At 36.9% G+C, this 19,819-nt stretch overlaps 4 protein-coding genes and 1 pseudogene across 5 annotated transcripts; 4 read left to right on the forward strand and 1 right to left on the reverse strand.

Moving 5' to 3' along the window:
- Positions 1–1,180: 1,180 nt before the first annotated feature.
- On the forward strand, positions 1,181–3,001 carry LOC121803412 (dimethylnonatriene synthase-like). The gene is made up of 2 exons (XM_042203081.1): positions 1,181–2,064; positions 2,143–3,001. The coding sequence occupies exons 1-2, from the start codon at positions 1,183–1,185 to the stop codon at positions 2,767–2,769; spliced, it is 1,509 nt and encodes a 502-aa protein (XP_042059015.1). The 5' UTR covers positions 1,181–1,182; the 3' UTR covers positions 2,770–3,001.
- Positions 3,002–4,644: 1,643 nt separating this feature from the next.
- Positions 4,645–12,747, forward strand: LOC121806648 (dynamin-2B-like). Of its 2 annotated transcripts, none has more exons than XM_042206768.1 (22): positions 4,645–5,020; positions 6,378–6,428; positions 6,525–6,645; positions 6,793–6,882; positions 7,081–7,142; positions 7,395–7,509; positions 7,634–7,976; positions 8,136–8,283; positions 8,548–8,649; positions 8,736–8,855; positions 8,943–9,026; positions 9,130–9,257; positions 9,342–9,426; positions 9,603–9,765; positions 10,384–10,460; positions 10,553–10,609; positions 10,871–11,021; positions 11,110–11,258; positions 11,435–11,548; positions 11,629–11,696; positions 11,891–12,063; positions 12,160–12,747. In XM_042206768.1, exons 1-22 carry the CDS (start codon positions 4,868–4,870, stop codon positions 12,384–12,386), a joined length of 2,781 nt encoding a protein of 926 aa, XP_042062702.1. In that variant the 5' UTR covers positions 4,645–4,867; the 3' UTR covers positions 12,387–12,747. The 2 variants fall into 2 exon arrangements, with proteins under 2 accessions (XP_042062702.1, XP_042062711.1); XM_042206777.1 differs by having other exon boundaries at positions 4,647–5,020; positions 12,163–12,747.
- Positions 12,748–13,639: 892 nt separating this feature from the next.
- Positions 13,640–14,637, forward strand: LOC121806663 (annotated as a pseudogene).
- On the forward strand, positions 14,618–16,254 carry LOC121806682. Its single transcript, XM_042206805.1, has 3 exons — positions 14,618–14,988; positions 15,718–15,832; positions 16,001–16,254. Exons 1-3 carry the CDS (start codon positions 14,758–14,760, stop codon positions 16,072–16,074), a joined length of 420 nt encoding a protein of 139 aa, XP_042062739.1. The 5' UTR covers positions 14,618–14,757; the 3' UTR covers positions 16,075–16,254.
- A 181-nt stretch (positions 16,255–16,435) lies between these two features.
- LOC121806673 lies at positions 16,436–19,766 on the reverse strand. The gene is made up of 6 exons (XM_042206795.1): positions 19,629–19,766; positions 19,410–19,489; positions 18,783–18,930; positions 17,625–17,732; positions 17,019–17,231; positions 16,436–16,704 (listed from the first exon to the last, which is right to left on the reverse strand). The coding sequence occupies exons 1-6, from the start codon at positions 19,716–19,718 to the stop codon at positions 16,564–16,566; spliced, it is 780 nt and encodes a 259-aa protein (XP_042062729.1). The 5' UTR covers positions 19,719–19,766; the 3' UTR covers positions 16,436–16,563.
- Between the last annotated feature and the right edge of the window lie 53 nt (positions 19,767–19,819).

Raw genomic sequence — 19,819 nt, forward strand, 5'->3', positions numbered from 1 at the left:
TGCAAAAACCATCATTCTTCACTACCAATGGAGATCTCATGGCTTCTTCTAGCCCTAATATACACCGCTGCAACATACTTCATTTCGAAAATAGCCAAAAGTAAACGAGTGCGGGAGCAAAATCTCCCGCCTGGCCCAAAACCATGGCCTATAATAGGCAACTTGAATCTCCTCTTGCCCATCCCCCACCAATCCCTCCACCATTTATCCCAAAAATAAGGAAAAATAATGCTATTTAAATTCGAAAAATTCTCAGTCCTAGATCGTCCTAGATCGCCTCGTCCCCCGAGATGGCCAAAAACACTTCAACCAATCATTTGTTATCACTCAATTCTCAACAACATACTTCACTTACCACGAGGAAAATTTTAAGTAGGCTTATGAAAACTAATTCCTGAAAAAAATCGAAAAATGCCGGGAGAAAATATTAATTAAACCCTTTCAAAAGGCTTCCTTCCAAAGAATTAAAATGCTAAAAAATCCAAATTTTAAGGTGCTGAAAAACTAAAATCTCAATATTTATGAGGCTAATATAAGTGACACAATTTTTGTATTTTTAAACAAAAACATATTAATTTCGAAGATCCAAAAGATACATAGTTATAACCCTAGCTGTAGATAAATTTTGTGTAGAAAAATAGAAATTTCGTCAAGATTTTTATATAGCAAGCCCATATATATTAATTTGGCCACAACAAAGAGATAAACAAAATATTGACATCTAATATTTGGGAATTTTGATTTTAGGTGCAACAAATAATCACATAACATGCAACAGTTAGAGCGATCCGAGTTGCGATAGACAACGCGCGGAGTGTGTAATATAATTGCCTTCCTCTCTCTCCATACTTTTTGTAATGAATATTGGACAATGATGAGTTGTGTAATATAATAGCTTATGAAGTGTAGATATAGATAATAGATCTTGAATAGTACTTCTGAACTAAATTTAGGAGTAATTTATACGAAATAGTAGTAAATAATTATATAATATTAAGGATACATTTATACCCCTTACTCTAGCGTGGATATGCCAGTGACTAACACCACCACCACCACCACCACATATATTTGATAAACAAATGTCCAAAATGAAATAATTGCACACTCAAACAATAAAATTAGAATCCGATCAATCCTCTATAAATTTACTAATGCAACAACCATAATTCTTCACAAACAATGGAGATCTCATGGCTGCATCTAGCCCTAATATACACCGCTGCAGCATACTTCATTTCCAAAATAGCCAAAACTAGACTACGACGGGAGCAGAAGCTGCTCCCGCCGGGCCCAAAACCATGGCCTATAGTAGGCAACTTGAATCTCCTCGGCCCAATCCCCCACCGATCCCTCCACCGTTTATCCCAAAAATACGGCGAAATAATGCTACTGAAATTCGGAAAATTCCCGGTCCTCGTCGCCTCATCCCCCGAGATGGCCAAACAGTTCCTCAAGGTCCACGACGCCGTCTTCGCCTCAAGACCCACTTTCGCGGCCTACAAACACGTCAGCTTCGACTACTCCGACGTCTCCTTCTCTCCCTACGGCCCCTACTGGCGAGAAGCGCGTAAAATATACATGACGAAGGTGTTGAACCCCCAAAAAGTCGAGAGCTTTGAGCCCATCCGTGTCGAGGAGAGGCGCCGGTTGTTCTCCCGTTTAATGTCGTTATCTGGAAAACCGGTTGAGCTGAGAGAGCATTTGTTGGGCTTCACTCTCTCGGTTGTTTCGAAGATGATTTTCAAGGAGAAGTATTTTGGTGATAAAGAAGATAAATCCGTTTTGGACATGGATGAGATGAGGGAGATAGTGAGGGAGTGGTTTGTGCTAAATGGAGCGTTTAATATTGGGGATTGGATTCCGTGGGTTGAGTTTCTTGATTTGCAGGGATATGGGAAGAAGATGAGGGCTTTGCGGAGGAAAATGGATGGATTTTGCGACTATGTGATTGATGATCATTTGGAGAGAAGAGGAGAAGGTGAGAATGATTTTGTGGATGTTTTGCTGCAGATTGAAGATGGAGTTCAATTCACAAGGGATTGTGTCAAGGCATTAATAATGGTACACTATCATTATATTTCAATTCCCATTATATATACTATCCAAAAACTTGTTAATTTGTCTTAAATATTGTTGCAGAATTTGTTGGTTGGCGCGACGGATACCTCAGCTGGAACGATTGAATGGGTCATGCTCGAACTCCTCAGACACCCGCGCGTTATGGAAAAGGCGAAAGCAGAGCTGAACAGCGTGACCGGAAGAAATAGATGGGTAGAAGAGCATGACATGGCTCAATTGCCATACATATATGCCGTCATCATGGAAACGTTGCGCCTACATCCAATTGCTACACTGTTAGCCCCTCATTGCGCCATCGGGGATTGCAACGTTGCAGGCTACAATGTCTCGAAGGGCACACTCGTCCTCGTTAACGCATGGAGCATAGGGAGGGACCCGGACTCGTGGGATGCTCCAGAAGAGTTCTTGCCTGAGAGATTCATAGGAAAGGATATCGAATTTATTACAGGATCTAACTTTGCAGTGTTGCCATTTGGGTCGGGCCGAAGAAGATGCCCGGGAATGAATCTTGCACTTAAGACTGTTCCAACAACGTTGGCTAATTTGTTGCATGGATTTGAGCTTAAATTGGAGGAAGGCATTAGGGTTGAAGATATAAGCATGGAGGAGCAATATGGATTAACTACTATTCCTAAACATCCTCTTTCTCTCATCATGGAGCCTACATTGCCAAGTTATCTTTATTGATTTCTTAATACTTAATCAATGAGGCTGCATTATATTGCTAACTTTTTAACTCATCAACACCTGTATTCAAAATGTCAACAAAATTATGTGTTGACATTTTTAATACACTCTATTGATGAGTTAGCAGAGTTAGCAACTTAAGAAAGTTCGCAATTGATCACACCTCTAATCAATGAATATTTTATCTATATATGAAACGTGACTTATCTTTATTGATTTTCTTAATGCTTAATCGATGAATATTGTTATCTATATATGATACCTATAGAAATAGATTGCGTGGTGAGACAAATATGATATCTTAGCGTAATGGTTGGAGATGCTCTTATATCATTTTATATGTTTACACTAACTATACTCGTATATTGCAGTACATTCTATAACACGATTTCGATGAAGACTTAAAGACCTTATGATCATTGGATATATTAATTGAGTTTCTTGAGTGGACACTGAAATCAAAACTCTATGAATTGCTTGTTTCAAAGTCTTTATTTGATTATTTATCTTATCTTAATTTAGTTGCAAAAATAAGAAAATCATGCACACAATTGATCGTCTTAATAGTTTAAGTAGTACATGTTGATTGATATTACAATACTCAGATTTGATTTACTAATTTTCGTGGATACGATATGCTTCATTGCCGAATCTGTTCTATTGTTACTATTTACTTGCCATTTTGCAACATCCTAAATAGTTTCGTCAACTTATCATGGAATCTAGACCATCACCCAACCTTAATTTACTAAGTTATGTTTCTTGCATTAATATATAAATTAATATTATATATTTCAGTATAATTTATAATCATATGATAAGTTTTCACAAGCTATTCTATCTGTGTGTAATTATAGTTTTAGGCATACTTCAGTCAAAACATATAAAGGTGGCCTACAAATTAATCAATTATTTTAAAATTAATATCAATTCATTTTCAAAACATATAAAGGTGGCCTAGAAATTAATCAATTAATTTAAAATTAATATCAATTCATTTTCAGAAGATCAATTCGATGGCCTAAAAAAATATTTGGGCTCTGACCCAGAAAATTGGCCCATCATGACAAAATGAACCTATTCATATTATAAGTGAGTAATTTATTCTACATAGTCTTTTTTCTTATTATTATAATTGTTTTTGTCACAGCATTGACCCAATAATTTAGTAATAATATTGGGACACAATTGATTACCCACTAAAAACCTTCCTTATTAAGCAAACCATTGCTAAGTAATAGTAATTCATTCTCTCTTTGACTCAATCGACCCATAATTTCCATGCAATAACCATTTACGTCGTAGACTCGTAGTAAAAGAGGAACATTCTCAAATGTCAAAGATTCTAGCAATTGCCCAATTATGAACCCTCTAAAACTTCTTTGATTATTATTTTGACTCGAATTGATAAAATAAACCTACAGGCATCTTTGTAATTTTAGAAAACAATTATTTTATGACTAGATCATTCAAAAATAACATACTCCTTCCGTCCCATTAAATATGCAACATTTGACACATCGATTTTATGTAGTGTTGTTTTGTGAGTTAATGAAGAGAGAGTAAAGTAAGAGAGATGAAAAAGTAGAAATATAGATGTTTTTATTTTAGTAAAAGTTTCATTTTTAATGGGACAAAGGAAAACGTTTCATTTCTAATGGAAAAAAAAAATATTTTGCTTTCTGAACATAATTTGACATCTACCATCAAATACTAGCTAGTATTATTGTAACGATCAATCTTATTATACATAATTTACACAATTAAAACGAATTCCCTTTAAACAAGAGAAATGCAACATTATTTTCAATTTCAACTTTACTTTCTCCATTTCAGTAAAAATGATATAGGGTAAAACATTTGGTATGAAACATAATTACCTCACCAAATTTCAATACTCAAAAACTTTTGAAAACTTCAAACGTCCAAACCCTAAATCTCCGCAATTCACTCATGAACATATAGATACAATCTACATAAACACTCGATCTCCTCCCATTCTATTGGATCTGTGGTTGTCGGCGCTTCTATCCAGTGTTTTGGTGATAATTCATTGTTTGAATTGCATATCGCAAAGTTTGGAGATCGATTTGAATCCATGGAGGCTATCGAGGAACTGGTGCAGCTCTCGGAATCGATGCGGCAGGCGTCGGCACTGCTCGCCGATGAGGATGTTGACGAGACGACGTCTTCGTCTTCTTCATCCAAGCGCTCGTCCACTTTCCTCAATGTCGTTGCTCTTGGAAACACTGTGAGTTAGCTCAATCAGAGGTTTCTTTGCAGTTCGTAGTTGAATTGGTTTATTGTTGTTGTACGGTCTAGATCTCTGGGGTTGGCCATTTTTGGGATCTGGATTTTGATTCAATTAATGGAAATTGCGGTTTATCTGATCTAAGCGGGAACTTTTGTTTGAGTAATTTAGCTGATTGCTGCGAAATTCAGCTTGTAATTCACTGGATTGGGCAAGTGAAGCAGATCATGTGGTTATGTTAATCGATTGGTTGGTGGGATTTATTCATGATTAGTGGGTTTTATTGAGCTGGGGAGTAGTATAGGAAAATGAGCATAAGAAGGGTATTTTGCATCGCTGTTGCGATTTACTTTTGCAGAATGGTGAAAAGCTAGTTGCAAAACTAAATTAATACTAGTTAGCTGGACTTATACTGCCCGATAACAGAAAAGTAAAAAAACAGTACTTTATTCTGAACTATTGATTGATCTATTTGTTTCATTTTCTCTATTTCCACCACTAGCCTATAATTTAAGTATTGCAATGAGATATTTGAGGAAAGAATTAAGATGCCGTGTGCTATTTCTGTTACGAGGTCTAGCTTTCAAGTTATTTGATTGAAGATTTTGTCGATGGACTGCATTTTGATATGCATTAGAGTTGCAGACATGCCCCTTTTTGTTGAGATATGTTCATCTTTTACTTCTCTTATTCTCTGTGGTAGTTATTTTAAACAACACGCACAAAAAAGAATAGAAAGAAAAAAGTTAACTAAACGCAATGAAGTATCCTACCAAAAAGTGTCATGTACTTTGTTTTCACTTTGCACTGAATGGGGGCTGTTGGTTAAGATGTTTGAGTGCATATGTGTGACATACAAATTCTTTATGGAGTAGTATTTATAACTGAATGACTGAAAAAAGGAAGTAAGTATTATTTCTTCAAGATCAGTGCTCATGTCTTGTCCGAGTCAGTTAGAAACTTGAAACGATGAACATGTACTATATGCATGAATTATGGCCTTCCTCTGCCAAGTAATTTACGAGATTTTTTTCAATCTGTTGTAATACTACTAGATATGTGGTAGTATGTAAGTATCTCATACCTAGTGGTCATAATTCTGCATAGCATGTTGAATGTGTGGTAAAATGGCATGTGCGAAGAGCTTTAATTAGGAGCTAACAGGTTGGTCAATGACTGTATATTGGTTCTCCCCTATATAGGTCGAAGAAAATCATCTGTTGTGTCTCTAGCTATTCTTGCATTCTCCAATTTGACATAAGTCACATAACATTTGTGGTAAATGAGATATCTGCATGTTTTACTATTCTTTGTATATAAGATAGAAATTTAATTCCCATGATACTTGTTTTTTCAGGGTGCAGGTAAGTCAGCTGTACTGAATAGTCTAATTGGGCATCCAGCATTGGTAAGTATGCTGTGTCACAAATATTGTATTTTGAGGTTGATTGGCATCTTCACGTGTAAAGTCATTTTTCCTGAAAGCTGCTGTTAATTTTTGTAGCCAACTGGTGAAGGTGGTGCAACCCGTGCTCCAATATGTGTTGACTTAACACGGGATAGTTCATTAAGCAGCAGATCTATCATGTTGCAGATTGATAGTAAATCTCAAGCAGTTTCTGCAAGTAAGTCCTCTAACTGCACACTACTCATAAAACAGATAATATGACTTCAAATCTGGTCTGTTCCTTGTTTTGTAATGAGAAAAATTCTTGTCACTTGATTTTATCATTGCATTAAATCATTCTTATTAATTTAATATTCTGCCTTAGGTGCACTTCGACATTCATTACAAGACAGGTTGAGTAAAGCATCTGGCAAGAGCCGTGATGAAATATATTTGAAGCTCCGAACAAGTACAGGTGAGTCTGCTTTTGGAAACGATATGGATTAATTAGTTTACTCATTTTTATCTTCTATCAGGTGTTCTGGCTGTGCTGCTGATATATTTTTTTCTGTTGTTTAGAAAAGCGAATCTAATAATTTTATTTCATAATAATGTTGGTATTTGCAACAAAATGAGGTTAGTTATCTAACTTTTTATCTTCATGTTATGGCAGCTCCTCCATTGAAATTGATTGATTTGCCTGGAGCAGATAAGGGAAATGTTGATGATTCATTGGTGAGTACCTTCTTAACAAAATTTGATTTCATTGTACAGGTGAAATAAGCATTGGAATTTAAAATGGAATTCAATCTGATGAAGATGGATTGCAGTTACACTTTTCTTGAATTTTTGATCATGTGCCCTACTTTGGCCTTGCTGAGTTTTGACCTTCTGACTCTGACTGAATGATACTAATAATTGTTAATCATACCCTAGGACCCAAAGTATTGATTTTCTGTTGTGTGATTGAATTTCTCTTCATTTCAGAGTCTGTATGCTGAACGCAGTGATGCAATTTTACTGGTTGTAATACCTGCTGCCCAGGCTCCTGAAGTTACATCAGCCAAAGCTATTAGAATTGCAAAGGAACTAGACGGAGAATGTTGGTTTGCTAGATCCATTTTTATCTCGATTAATATATTTAAGATGGGAAGAAAATAGAAACAAAATGTTTTTGTCAAAATCTGTTTATGTTTCTGATTAACTTATGTTCACTTCTTAATTAGGTACTAGAACCGTTGGAGTGATTAGCAAAGTAGATCAAGCATCATCAGACCCAAAAGTTCTTGCTGCAGTGCAGGCTCTTTTGCTAAATCAAGGGCCTAGAAGTACCTCTGACATCCCGTGGGTTGCTTTAATTGGTCAGTCGGTCGCTATAGCATCTGCTCAATCAGGGAGTGTTGGAGCTGATAATTCTTTAGAAAAAGCATGGCAAGCTGAGAGTGAAAGTTTGAAATCTATATTGACTGGAGCCCCTCAAAGCAAGCTCGGGAGGTTAGCATTGGTGGAGACCATTGCTCAACAGATCCGTAGTCGCATGAAAATAAGGCTGCCAAATCTTCTTTCAGGGTATTGCTGTCTTGTCAAGCTGCTTCTATTTTCTTTATGTGCATCATATGCTAGAGTATCATGTTTTCAGTTAGCATTTAGTACTTGACCTGTAAAAGGATATATTACTGGATGTGTTGATTCATTAAGTGAGTGATATTGATTGAGTCACTACTGCAGGCTCCAGGGCAAGTCCCAAGTAGTGCAGGATGAACTTTTTAGACTTGGTGAACAGATGGTTCATAGTTCTGAAGGTACAAGGGCATTGGCACTGGAGCTTTGCCGTGAATTTGAGGACAAGTTCCTCCATCATATCACAACCGGAGAGGTGATGCCCTGAACTCAGGGAAATAACAATATGTGAATCATATATACATATATTATAATATTTCCTTGTGGTGTCATGGAATGTTGTCCTATTGAACTCTTCATTAGTCAAACCTCTGATCTATCTATCTCTGGTCCTATCTTATCAGTGTTCATCTTGATAGTCATTATTCTTATGCATGGTTTATATTAAAGTTGTTTATTCCTATTTGATCTATCTATTGCCGGCATACTGTTGAGAATATGGATTACTTTACCTGTCCAGGGTTCTGGCTGGAAAGTGGTTTCTAGTTTTGAAGGCAATTTTCCAAACAGGATCAAGCAACTGCCTCTGGATCGACATTTTGACATTAATAATGTTAAAAGAGTATGTATTTTGATTACTTATGTCATTTGGAGTATGTGACTTTTGATGCCTTTTGTGTTTATATTGATGCTTCAAAACTGAACCAGATTGTGCTCGAAGCTGATGGTTATCAACCATATCTTATTTCTCCCGAGAAAGGGCTGAGGTCATTAATCAAAGGTGTTTTAGAGCTAGCGAAAGAATCATCACGCCTCTGTGTTGATGAGGTAAATAAATGTTGGTTTTGTTACCTATTTGTGTCTATTTTGCTTGTAGTTGTTTTCCATTAAACAATTTTCTTTTTCCTTTTGTAGGTGCACCGTGTGCTTGTTGATATTGTGTCAGCTTCTGCAAATGCCACACCGGGCCTCGGGAGATATCCTCCTTTTAAGCGCGAGGTTGATGGAATGCTATTATTTCATTTACTGATTTACAGATTACATTTTCCCTTGTTCATTTTGTTTAATCTTCAAGGAACATTCTTTCATGAAACTTATGTAGGTTATAGCAATCGCCACAACTGCTTTGGAAGGGTTCAAGAATGAAGCTAAAACCATGGTAGTTGCACTTGTCGACATGGAACGTGCATATGTTCCACCTCAACATTTCATACGTCTTGTGCAGAGGCGGTGAGCACTGCAACTGATTCAGTTCTACAGTCTCAGTATTCAATTATTTTTCTCTTACACTTGCTGTCTTTGATGGTTTTTCAGGATGGATAGGCAGCGACGTGAAGAGGAGTTGAAAGGCCGATCTTCCAAAAAGGGTTCCGAGGCAGAGCAATCAATATTGAATAGGGTAAACATCTTCGGAACTTTTGTTACTTTATTCAGGAATGGAATTTGTCTTCTTATTTAATGTATGTCAATTGTCAACAACCATACAAGCATTCCATGACAATGAGATGAAAAAGGGTTGATGCTATATGCTCTTCTTAGTCTTCTAAATTCTAATTGTCTTTTTCCTACTTTTAGGCGACTAGCCCACAAACTGGGGGCAGCTCAAAACCGATGAAGGATAGCAAATCTGGTCTACAAGATAAAGATAAAGATAAAGATAAAGATAAAGATAAAGACAAAGACGCCCAAGAAGGATCTGGGCTGAAGATTGCTGGACCAGATGGAGAACTAACAGCAGGTTCTTGCAAAATAGTCTCATAGAAGCTGTATTTCTGTTTGCATATTTCATTTCATGTCTTGGCATAGGTGATTTGTAGAATAATTATGGATCAGTTGTTCCTTGATGTGAGGTTTCTTTAGTATCCAGGTGAGCTTGGTTGTAAGGAAATCACAGGAGCTGTTGTTTTTTCCTTTTAAACACCCACAAGTCAAAACTACTGTCTTTGTTTTCTTTAACATGGATGCTTTTCTTTGGATTGGTTGAAAAAAAAAGGTCCTTGACTCATTGGCAATGAATACATAAACAGTAAATTGGCACTTGACACTTGAGCTGCTTGTCTCCCCTAGACAAAGTTGGACCATTATGGTTGGACTAAATGAAATTGAAAAAGAAAAGCTGATTATATATTTATTGTATGTGTTCTATTGAAGGTCCTGTTATATGTATTTTCTATGTTTAGAATGTTCTTACAGAAGACCTCTTCCATTTTCTTTGCTTTATGGTGCGTGCTGCTTCTTTAATAAGTTAATGTAAGTTTGAAAAATGTATGTCTGGTCTATAGATGATTCAAAGCTTATTTACTTGTATGTGTATACTGTCAGATTACGTATGTATTACTAACCTTTCTTTATACAGGTTTTTTGTTGAAGAAGAGTGCGAAAACTAATGGTTGGAGCCGCAGATGGTTCGTCTTAAATGGAAAAACAGGAAAAGTGAGTTCCTTAACTCCCAACCAACAACTACTGGTAGAGAAGCTAATATCTTTTCAAACTTTCATGAAATATACTTTCCATGACCTCTGCAGCTTGGTTACACGAAGAAGCAGGAAGAGAGGCATTTTCGTGGTGTCATTACATTGGAGGTACTTTATGGCTATATGATAGTACATATCTTACTCAGCCCCCTAGTTTAGTCCTGAAATATGCTTATATGCTAATGCTACAAGTGCTTAGATGCTACTAAAGATGTCGGAAAACATTTATAATTGCAAAAGAATGAGTCACACGGGGGACATGTTAATACTTAACACACAGAACTGAATTTCATTGCTGTATGCTGTGGAGCTATATGAATTTAAACATATTTAATTCAATCTTGTGATTTTTGTTATTGCGATTCCCAGGAATGTAATTTAGAAGAAGTTGCAGAAAATGAGGAAACTCCTCCAGCGAAGAGTTCTAAAGATAAAAAAGCAAACGGTCCAGATTCAGGAAAAGCACCCAGTCTAGTATTTAAGATAACAAGTAGAGTTCCATATAAGACTGTCCTAAAAGGTACTACAAATATTGCTACCTTCTCTTTCTGAAACTTGTTGCAATTTAATTTATAGACAACTAAGTAGAAGCTCCCTGCTACCTGCAGCCAATAGTGCTGTTGTTTTGAAGGCTGAAAGTGCTACTGACAAGGCAGAATGGTTAAATAAACTTAGAGATGTTATCAGTTCAAAAGGAGGTCAAGTGAAGGGTGAATCTGGCCCTCCATTGCGCCAAAGTCTTTCTGATGGTTCTCTTGTGAGTTCATGAACTTCCTAGCATTGCCAAATTTGTCCAACATTTATGTTATTACTACTGTGCATTTAAGTAGTTCGATTTATAAAGGTTCAAGTGTTTGGTTCATTTTAGCGTCTTTCTGTTTGTTAATTGTAACTTGCGTACTTATATGTTCTCACATTTGAAATTTCTTCTAGGAAACAATGACCAGAAGACCTGCCGATCCAGAAGAAGAACTTCGGTGGATGTCTCAGGAAGTGCGTGGTTACGTCGAAGCTGTTCTTAACAGTCTTGCAGCCAATGTCCCAAAGGTCATATACATGACAGTAAAAATTTCCTCTGTACATTTCAAGAGAAATCGCCTTCTCACTTATGATGTATTTGATTACAGGCAGTTGTACTTTGCCAAGTTGAAAAGTCAAAAGAAGATATGCTATTTAAGCTATACAGTTCTATAAGGTTAGTCTCCTTTCATGCATCCAATGTTGGTGATGCTTTCGAGAGCCTGTGGTTCTTAGCCCACTACCCCCGCCTTGCTAAGCTAGTTTATTTATATCTGTGGAAACATTCATCTTATTGTTAAAAAATTTGTGTAAGTGTGCTTTTGTTTTGTGTTCATGACATGACATAACTCGTCTAATTCGGAATGATAGTGCTCAAAGCATGGCAAGAATAGAAGAGCTGCTCCAAGAGGACCAGAATGTCAAGCGGAGGAGAGAGCGTATCCAGAAACAGTCCTCTATTCTTTCTAAGCTCACTAGACAACTCAGTATTCATGATAACCGGGCAGCCGCTGCATCCAGCTATTCAAATGGTGTTGGAGCAGGTGATCTATTTACTACTCCCGAAGTTGCATTTTACTATATCGATTTCATAATTGTAGTATGATGAATCCTTTTGATGTCTTCCTCTTTTACGTTAGTAGAAAGTCCAACCACTGCTGGTTCATCATCCGGGGACGACTGGAGATCTGCATTTGATGCTGCCTCCAACGGTCCAAACCTATCATACGGGGATTCTAGATCAAATGGTCACAGCCGCAGGAATAGTGATCCTTCTCAAAATGGTGATATCAACCCTGGTGGGCGACGCACGCCCACCCGTGTGCCACCAGCTCCTCCATCGTCTGGCTCTGGTTATAGATTCTAAGTTTGATGGAAATTTTGACAGTCGATTCTTGCAATTCTTGTCGGGTCGGGTGTTTGATCAGTTTCTCGAGCTCTCATCGAGCTCGAAATCTTGTTATAGTTTCCCTTGCCCTTGCCCTTGCCCTTTTTGAGGATTGATCAAAATAGACATTTGTGTATATAGATATCCGGTTTATGTTGTGGCTTCTGTCAGTTGTGTTTTGCAGCTGCTGAAGTTCACTTGTATTGGTAGAACTCCTATGGAAAAAATATTATCGTGAATGCTATATATATGTATTCTCTAAATTTTTTTGGGAAGAATTATTTTTTTGAATTGTTATTGTTCTTTTACTAGTGAAAGATGTTTATAATTTTATGGAGTATGACTGGTATATTGATACTTCCCATTTTGAATTTGAGGATGTTATTTGTTGTTTTTCATTATTATATATTGTGGGTCGGATTTATAAAAGTCGTAGGATGTTTTGAGTTTGAGATTTTGAAAGTAATTTTACCAACTTTTAAACACCATGATTTTATAAAAATAAGAGAATATGGTGGGAATTAATAATTCTTTTGATGAAAAATAGTCTCATTTTTTTATTGTTGCTTGTCCTCAAATATTTAGTTCCATTTCTTTTTGTGGAAACCTCCTCATCATTTTTTTCTCTCTTTTATACATTTTTTTTCCTTTTATACTTTAATACTATTGTGTATTAAAAAGCCTACCGTTCACTAACAATACTCCCTTCGTCCCATTTTATGTAACATATTTTTTTTGGGTACATGTTTATGGGAGTGAAAAAAAGTAGAGAGAAAAAATAAGATAGAGGATAAAGTAAGAAATATATAGTGTTACTTTTTGTTAAAAAAAGAAATGTCTCATTTCTAATGAGACGGCCTAAATCTTCACTTATATTGGGACGGATGAAATATTATTTATGTAAAATTATATAATGTGAAGATCCATCCCGTTAGAAGGACGACTATATTAGAAGTCACTTGTTAGATTAAACATAACAACCTCAATGTCATCTAATATCTCACCTAATTAACCTAACATCACCAAATCATCATAGGTTTGTTTCCCTGTCCCAACCAACACTACCACTCATTATTGCTTCAATTCCAAGACTAAATAAATCAAAACCACCATAACAATCATACCATTCTTGTGTCCCTTCTACAAAACCTTCAAATCTCCCCCTCTCCCACACCCTACCCAACATCTCAACACACTCTCAAATTTTCGATTTCGGATCGATTTAACCAGACATGAAAGGTAAACCACACAACTCTTTTAATCTCAAGACAATCTTGATATGTCTCTTCTTCCTTCTCTTCCTCTTCTTGATCCTCCGATCAACTTTCCCCTACCCCCAACACAACTCTCTCCAAACTCCGCCCATCCTCCACCCCTCGAACGCCTCGGAGGGCTGCCCCTCTCTCTCCAACTCCCCACCAACATGCACCAAAATCCCACCTTCCCTATCACACGCATTACTCCACTATGCCACCCTAAACTTCACCCCACAACAAACTTTCAAGGAAATCTCCATTTCCCTCAACATCCTCCAAAAAAAATCCCCATGCAACTTCCTAGTCTTCGGATTGGGCCACGACAGCTTGATGTGGACAGCTCTCAACCACGGAGGCCGGACCGTTTTCCTAGAAGAGGACAAGGAGTGGATCGCACAAATCAAGGCACAGATCCCTTCACTCGAGGCCTACCACGTGGCCTATGACACAAAAGTGGCCTAGGCCGACGAGCTTCTCAAGGTGGCCTCAAGGGAAGAATGCAAGGTCGTGACTGACCCTAGATTCTCCAAGTGCCAGCTGGCGCTTTCTAATTTTCCAAGTGAGATTTACGACGTGGAGTGGGACCTCATCATGGTGGACGCCCCGGCAGGGTACTTTGAGGGGGCGCCCGGGCGGATGAGCGCGATCTACACGGCCGGATTGATGGCGAGGAATAGAGAGAATGGTGAGAGTGATGTGTTTGTGCATGATGTGGATAGGGTTGTGGAGGATAGGTTTTCAAAGGCATTGTTGTGCGAGGGTTACTCGGTTGAGCAAGAAGGGAGAATTAGGCACTTCAATATCCCTAGTCATAGGACTAGTCCTAGTAGACCTTTTTGTCCATAGATGTTTTTAAAAATAATGCATGCTTCCTATATTTCATGTGTTTTTTATTTTATTATTGTAAATTTAAGGATTCATATTGATTGTACACTTTTTCGAATTGAATGAATGTAGCATGAAAATTTTTGGTACATTGCTAAACTATAATACGACGTCGTATCTTCTCCACCAGTACTCTATCTTCTTCTTCTTTCAATTCTCAACGCTGCTGCAAAAACAGAAACCGAATTAGGGACAAATTAATCGCGATTATGGCGCAAAAGAAGAAAGAGCTGCTATCATCAGCGCCATGGAGGGCGGGGCCACAAGAAGACGATAAATTCAAGGACGCGAAGATGAAGGTGACGTCACAGCCTGGTGTGACGCCCACAATGCATGTCCCGGGAAAGAAGAAGTTCGGGTCGAAAAACGACGCCGTTGGAGAGGATTCTCTCACTGAAATAGACCCCGAGCTGCGCTACAGCTTCCAGCGCAATTTCCAGGTGAATTGAATTTGAAAGCTGCCGCTGCTTATCGAATTTTTTCATTTAGTTTTTATGTGCATTTTGCAAATTGAAATCTGTGGTTTTTGGGTGTTAGTTGTTTGTTTTGGCATTAGTTTTTATGCTCTTTCACTTTGTTTCATAGTAGTAAAGTAGTTAATTTAAATACTTCCAAGCAATGCGCACAAAATGTTTGAGAAAATGTCTTTCTTGATCAGTTTTTTGTGGCTCTAAAATGGGCCAATGCTATTCCTTGATCACATTTTACTAAAATATGCTGTAGAGATGCATTGAAAGATGATAATCTAGTTTTTGATGATAATTTGTTGCAGAGATTTTTTATACTATTTAAAATGTTCTTCATTGAAAGATAAAAAGGTTTCATTTGCTTTAGTTTTTGAAGGAGTGAAAGATCAGTTGATTATGTATGCAGTATGCTTGCGATTTGCGAATCACCTAAAAAATTGAATCAAGTTCTAAAATCACTTCAAAACATTCGTAATCTTCTTCCACAAGAGATGTGCTATCTTTCTTTCTTCACTTCTTTCCATAGAGGAATGTTGTGTTGTGCTACTGTGAGTTGTATAGCTTCGCAACGAGCATTTCTTCTTAGCAATCTTTTTCTAGAAGAAATATAGGAACTCCTCCCATTGTTTGTGGATGGATTGGACACTGCCATCTTGTGATGTTCTTGGTGTGATGAAACAAAGTCCTTTCATGTTTCTGCAGTTCCTTCAAAACGTATTCAGCATTGATACGGTTGTGAAGCCCCTTCCTCCGACAATGGCATATAATGTCTCGCGCAATTTGTCCTTCTTCACAAGGATCTTTACACAGTTCTTTGGTGAGTCTGCCTCCTTCACACTTATGATTTTGCGGTGTCCTATTGCATTCGTTTTATGCACCTATCTCAATTGAAATGATTCGTGATTAATCCCATTTGACGCCTCAAACCAGAGGTGAAAATATATATTTTGACTGTTGTTATCTTTGTGTCGTTTGCTGGAGCCAGATCCCGACGGTATAGCAGATGCACAGAAATCGCTCGGACTAGGGCAGGAAGAGAAAGCTCGTAAAGTTCGTTAAGACATCGATATGTTTCTTGGTGGAAAACTCTGTAAATCTTCACCACAGAGAGAGCTTTGGTTTCCTTGTATACATCTGAAGTATTGTAAAATTGCTGCAATTTGAATAAGCTTTCTGCATCTTTATTGATTTCAGGATCATGAGGAATGAGCTTTATGCATTTCAATTTTTTGTTGGTAATATTCTTTTAATTTTTGGTTTTGATTAGGTAATCCTAAGATTTACATTATGTAATTTTACTTTATTTAATTTATGTAATTTTCAGTTTTAATATATTTTGTTACTCAAATTTTTTCAAGAAAAAAAATCCTTATAAAATGATCTTAACACTGTACATTTACCACCTCGTACCTTGTATAAATTATCTTACAAGAGCAACATTTTCCCTATATAATTTAAAGGAACAAACATTGATATAATCAAGAACTAAAATCACAAGTAAATTGAAAGAAGAAAAGTAGAAAACTGAATACAGAATTGATGGAGCCTCTACTGTGGTGAACCTCCACGCCAATAGCCATAACTGCTCATTCCACATTCTGAAAGAAATTTCTCGTAGTCACCTTCAAGCTCGTTGAAATCACGCGACGAGTCTTCGAGGTGAAGCTGCTCTTCGTCATCTAGCAACAACTGCAGCAATGTTTTGAACGAGAAAAGTCTAAGATTAGACATTCAATTTATGGTTCAAGTGAGTCCATGTATAAATAGACACCAACGAAGCATTACGAATTTTCCACCTATAGGATAATGACAAATTCATTTAGCAAGCTAAGTGATGAATCAATCGTAGATCTTCGCAATCTAATGGCTGAAAACGATTCCTATTTTATACGGGATATATCTGGACTCGTTTGAAACACTGTCCCAAGATGCTAACTTGCAGAAGCAGTGAATTTTATGAAAGAGAAAGGTATAATGAATTCACAAACGAGATTTGTACTTACCTCAGAATCTGGTGGAGATTCAGTATGCAATGAGTCTGGATCTCTCAAGTCGCTAAGAGCAGTTCTCCATCGCGCGCTGTGAGTCAATTTATTCGCAGCTTTATGCCTCGAGTTTTTAGCTAGCATGATCTGGAACACGGCCATTATGCATCCAATGCAAAAGGCCACCGCAGCAGCCATAACGGGGAATGAGCCGAAGGCCTTAGCCTTAGCCTGGTCATCAAATTTAGGTTGGAACACAAATATCCACATAAATATAAAGGGCAAATACCACTTTCTTGATCAAAATATGCTAGTGTTTTTAGACATATTAAGGAGTACAATAAATTGTTTCCGAATTTTCAAATACTAGTGACGAACATGAATTTTCTACACTTTGTTGGTGCATTTGTATGTTATACTCCATGTGAATGAAAATCATGTTTTCTAACAAGCTTGAAGCTTCATTTCCTTTTATTTTATTAAATATTATGCTTGTTGGATTGTTTTGGTGCAATATCATCTGTTATCGAAAGCATGAGACATTCTAAGAACTCCATTTGGTTTAACATAAATTCAAATGAAAATTTTGAGGTAAATGAGGAAAATGGCATGGGAAACGCTTACAATGGGAAATTGATGGAATGGCATAGTGGAGATTTGATTCTTCCATTGTCTGATTTGAAATCCCAACCTCAGAAATCCATTTGGCAATGGACGTCCCTCAGAGTTGCACTGATACAAAAGGTCGAACATAAGAAAATCGAACTGAAGAAAGATAGGAGTAAAAACATTCAAGGCTTCACAAATATCTCACACATTTGGTTCATGACATCCATTTTTTCTATGTGATAGGGTAAAAGCTAATAGACAACATCTACAAGCTCAAATTCGGTTGCATTTCTTTATCTAACACAGCAAGCCAGAAAAAGGTCATGAGGCCAAACCACAAAATGAGGGGGATTTATTGTTGAGAATCTAGAGTCGCGTTAGGCAATGTTTCATAGGTCATAAGGAAGATAAGAAAGCAAGAAATTGATGAAATTCAATAAGCATAGTATAAGAACTAAGCAACCAAAGTGATAGCATACAACGGCTACAGGATCTGAAATTCAGCATTCTAAAATTGCATTTCTTTAAGGACTTATCACATCAAGCATAATCAATCCTGAGCAATGTTGAATTCACACAAGAGTCACAAAGAATTACGGAGACGAACCACACAGCAAGAGGCAAGATTCTCAAGAATCCAGAGTCGCGCTAGCCAGTGTTCTTACATCATGATTCATGAGGAAGATAAGCAATAAAGAAATTGTTGGAATACAATAAGAATGGCATGGGAACTATGCTGCTAACGTGATTGCATTTCTTTTCAAAGCCTTAACATAGAAGCATAATTGTGTTTGATGTTAAATTTACTAATTTAAGACCCACAAAAGTTATGAAGTCGAACCACAAAGCAGAGGGTCAAGGTTATATCTAGAGCCGTGCTAGGAAATGTTCTTACATCATGAGGAAGATAAGCAATCGAGAAATTGTTGAACTTGAAATTCTATAACAATAACATAGGAACTATTGTAAGCTGCCAGTAAAGTGACGATATCCACAAGCTCCCAATCATGTTCCGTTTCCAATTTTTATCACCGCAAGCATAATTCTGGCCAACATTTATTCACATCACATATAAAGCCAAACCATACAATTTTAGAAACATTTAGGCAGATAACTATTCAAGAAAAGATGGCAATCGAGCAACTAAACAACAATGAGGATGAAAAGGCTAACCAGTTGAGCACATTCAGAAGCAGCAGAGGGGATTTTGAGATGTTGGCCTTCGAATACGACATTAACATCAACAATCTCCTTATTCGAATCAGCAATTTCAAGAACTGGCACCCCATACAGTTTTGAAATTGAAGTCAGAGTTTCACCTCTACCATGTTCAAAACCCCAAGTAAATATTAAGCATAATCAAAAACCATTAAACAACACCAAAATCCAGCACAAATTTTCAACATAAAACTTAAAAAAGCTAAAATCTTGCTTAATTGCAGCTCCAATGTTCAAACACAATAAAAAAATCCTACAAAATGAAGGCATAATAACAAAAAAAAAGTTCAAGAAAGCTAAAATCTTTATCAATGCAGCTCAAATTTTCAAACACAAAACACAGCAACCTAAGCAAATACAAAATCTAAAACAAAAGCTAAAATCTTGACCAAATGCAGCTACAGGGTGCAAAAACAATAAACAACCTCTTTAAAAAAACATGCATAATCAGGAACCTTAAAGAGAGAGAAAATATTTATGAAGTGCAGCTCATATTAAAGAGCTAAAAAAAACTCCCAAATGCACAAAAAAATACAACAATTTTGAACAAAAATTTAAAAAAATGCTCCTAGAAAATTTTACTCTTTAACTACATGAACCAAGATTTTCTTGCTCATGAAATGGCCCTTCCAAGCAATCCTCTGAATCTTAAGCTTCCATCTCTGTACCATAAAAACCCAACAACAATTAGCTCAGATTTTCACAAAAATAAACAAATTTTAATCCAAATAAAGTTCCCTAAAAAACCGCAAAATGCGTGAAATTTAAAGAAGTGAAAAATTCGTAGAGAGAGAAAAGGACCTGAGAAAGTAGAGCAAATGGCTTGGGAATGAGAGGAGATGGATTGGAGATGGGTGTTGGAAGAGAAGATTGGCTAAGCTTCAGTTCCATTGAACATTATTTCTTGCTTTTTTGGTTATGTCTGATCACAATCACAAGTCACAACACTGTTTTGTTAAAAATATAAATATTTATAGTTATATAAAAAATGA

The sequence above is a fragment of the Salvia splendens genome, chromosome 1, assembly GCF_004379255.2.
Source record: "Salvia splendens isolate huo1 chromosome 1, SspV2, whole genome shotgun sequence".
NCBI lineage: Eukaryota > Viridiplantae > Streptophyta > Magnoliopsida > Lamiales > Lamiaceae > Salvia > Salvia splendens.

Coding starts and splice junctions, on each gene's coding strand:
- LOC121806682 (XM_042206805.1), top strand. CDS start 14,758: ATGGCGCAAAAGAAGAAAGAGCTGCTATCATCAGCGCCATGGAGGGCG. Junction 14,989..15,717: donor GCTTCCAGCGCAATTTCCAG/GTGAATTGAATT, acceptor ATGTTTCTGCAG/TTCCTTCAAAACGTATTCAG. Junction 15,833..16,000: donor GATCTTTACACAGTTCTTTG/GTGAGTCTGCCT, acceptor TGCTGGAGCCAG/ATCCCGACGGTATAGCAGAT.
- LOC121806648 (XM_042206768.1), top strand. CDS start 4,868: ATGGAGGCTATCGAGGAACTGGTGCAGCTCTCGGAATCGATGCGGCAG. Junction 8,856..8,942: donor CACGCCTCTGTGTTGATGAG/GTAAATAAATGT, acceptor TTCCTTTTGTAG/GTGCACCGTGTGCTTGTTGA. Junction 9,427..9,602: donor AGCAATCAATATTGAATAGG/GTAAACATCTTC, acceptor TCCTACTTTTAG/GCGACTAGCCCACAAACTGG.
- LOC121803412 (XM_042203081.1), top strand. CDS start 1,183: ATGGAGATCTCATGGCTGCATCTAGCCCTAATATACACCGCTGCAGCA. Junction 2,065..2,142: donor GTGTCAAGGCATTAATAATG/GTACACTATCAT, acceptor ATATTGTTGCAG/AATTTGTTGGTTGGCGCGAC.
- LOC121806673 (XM_042206795.1), bottom strand. CDS start 19,718: ATGGAACTGAAGCTTAGCCAATCTTCTCTTCCAACACCCATCTCCAAT. Junction 19,490..19,628: donor CATTTGCTCTACTTTCTCAG/GTCCTTTTCTCT, acceptor TTTATGGTACAG/AGATGGAAGCTTAAGATTCA. Junction 17,232..17,624: donor CATTCCATCAATTTCCCATT/GTAAGCGTTTCC, acceptor TTTGATGACCAG/GCTAAGGCTAAGGCCTTCGG.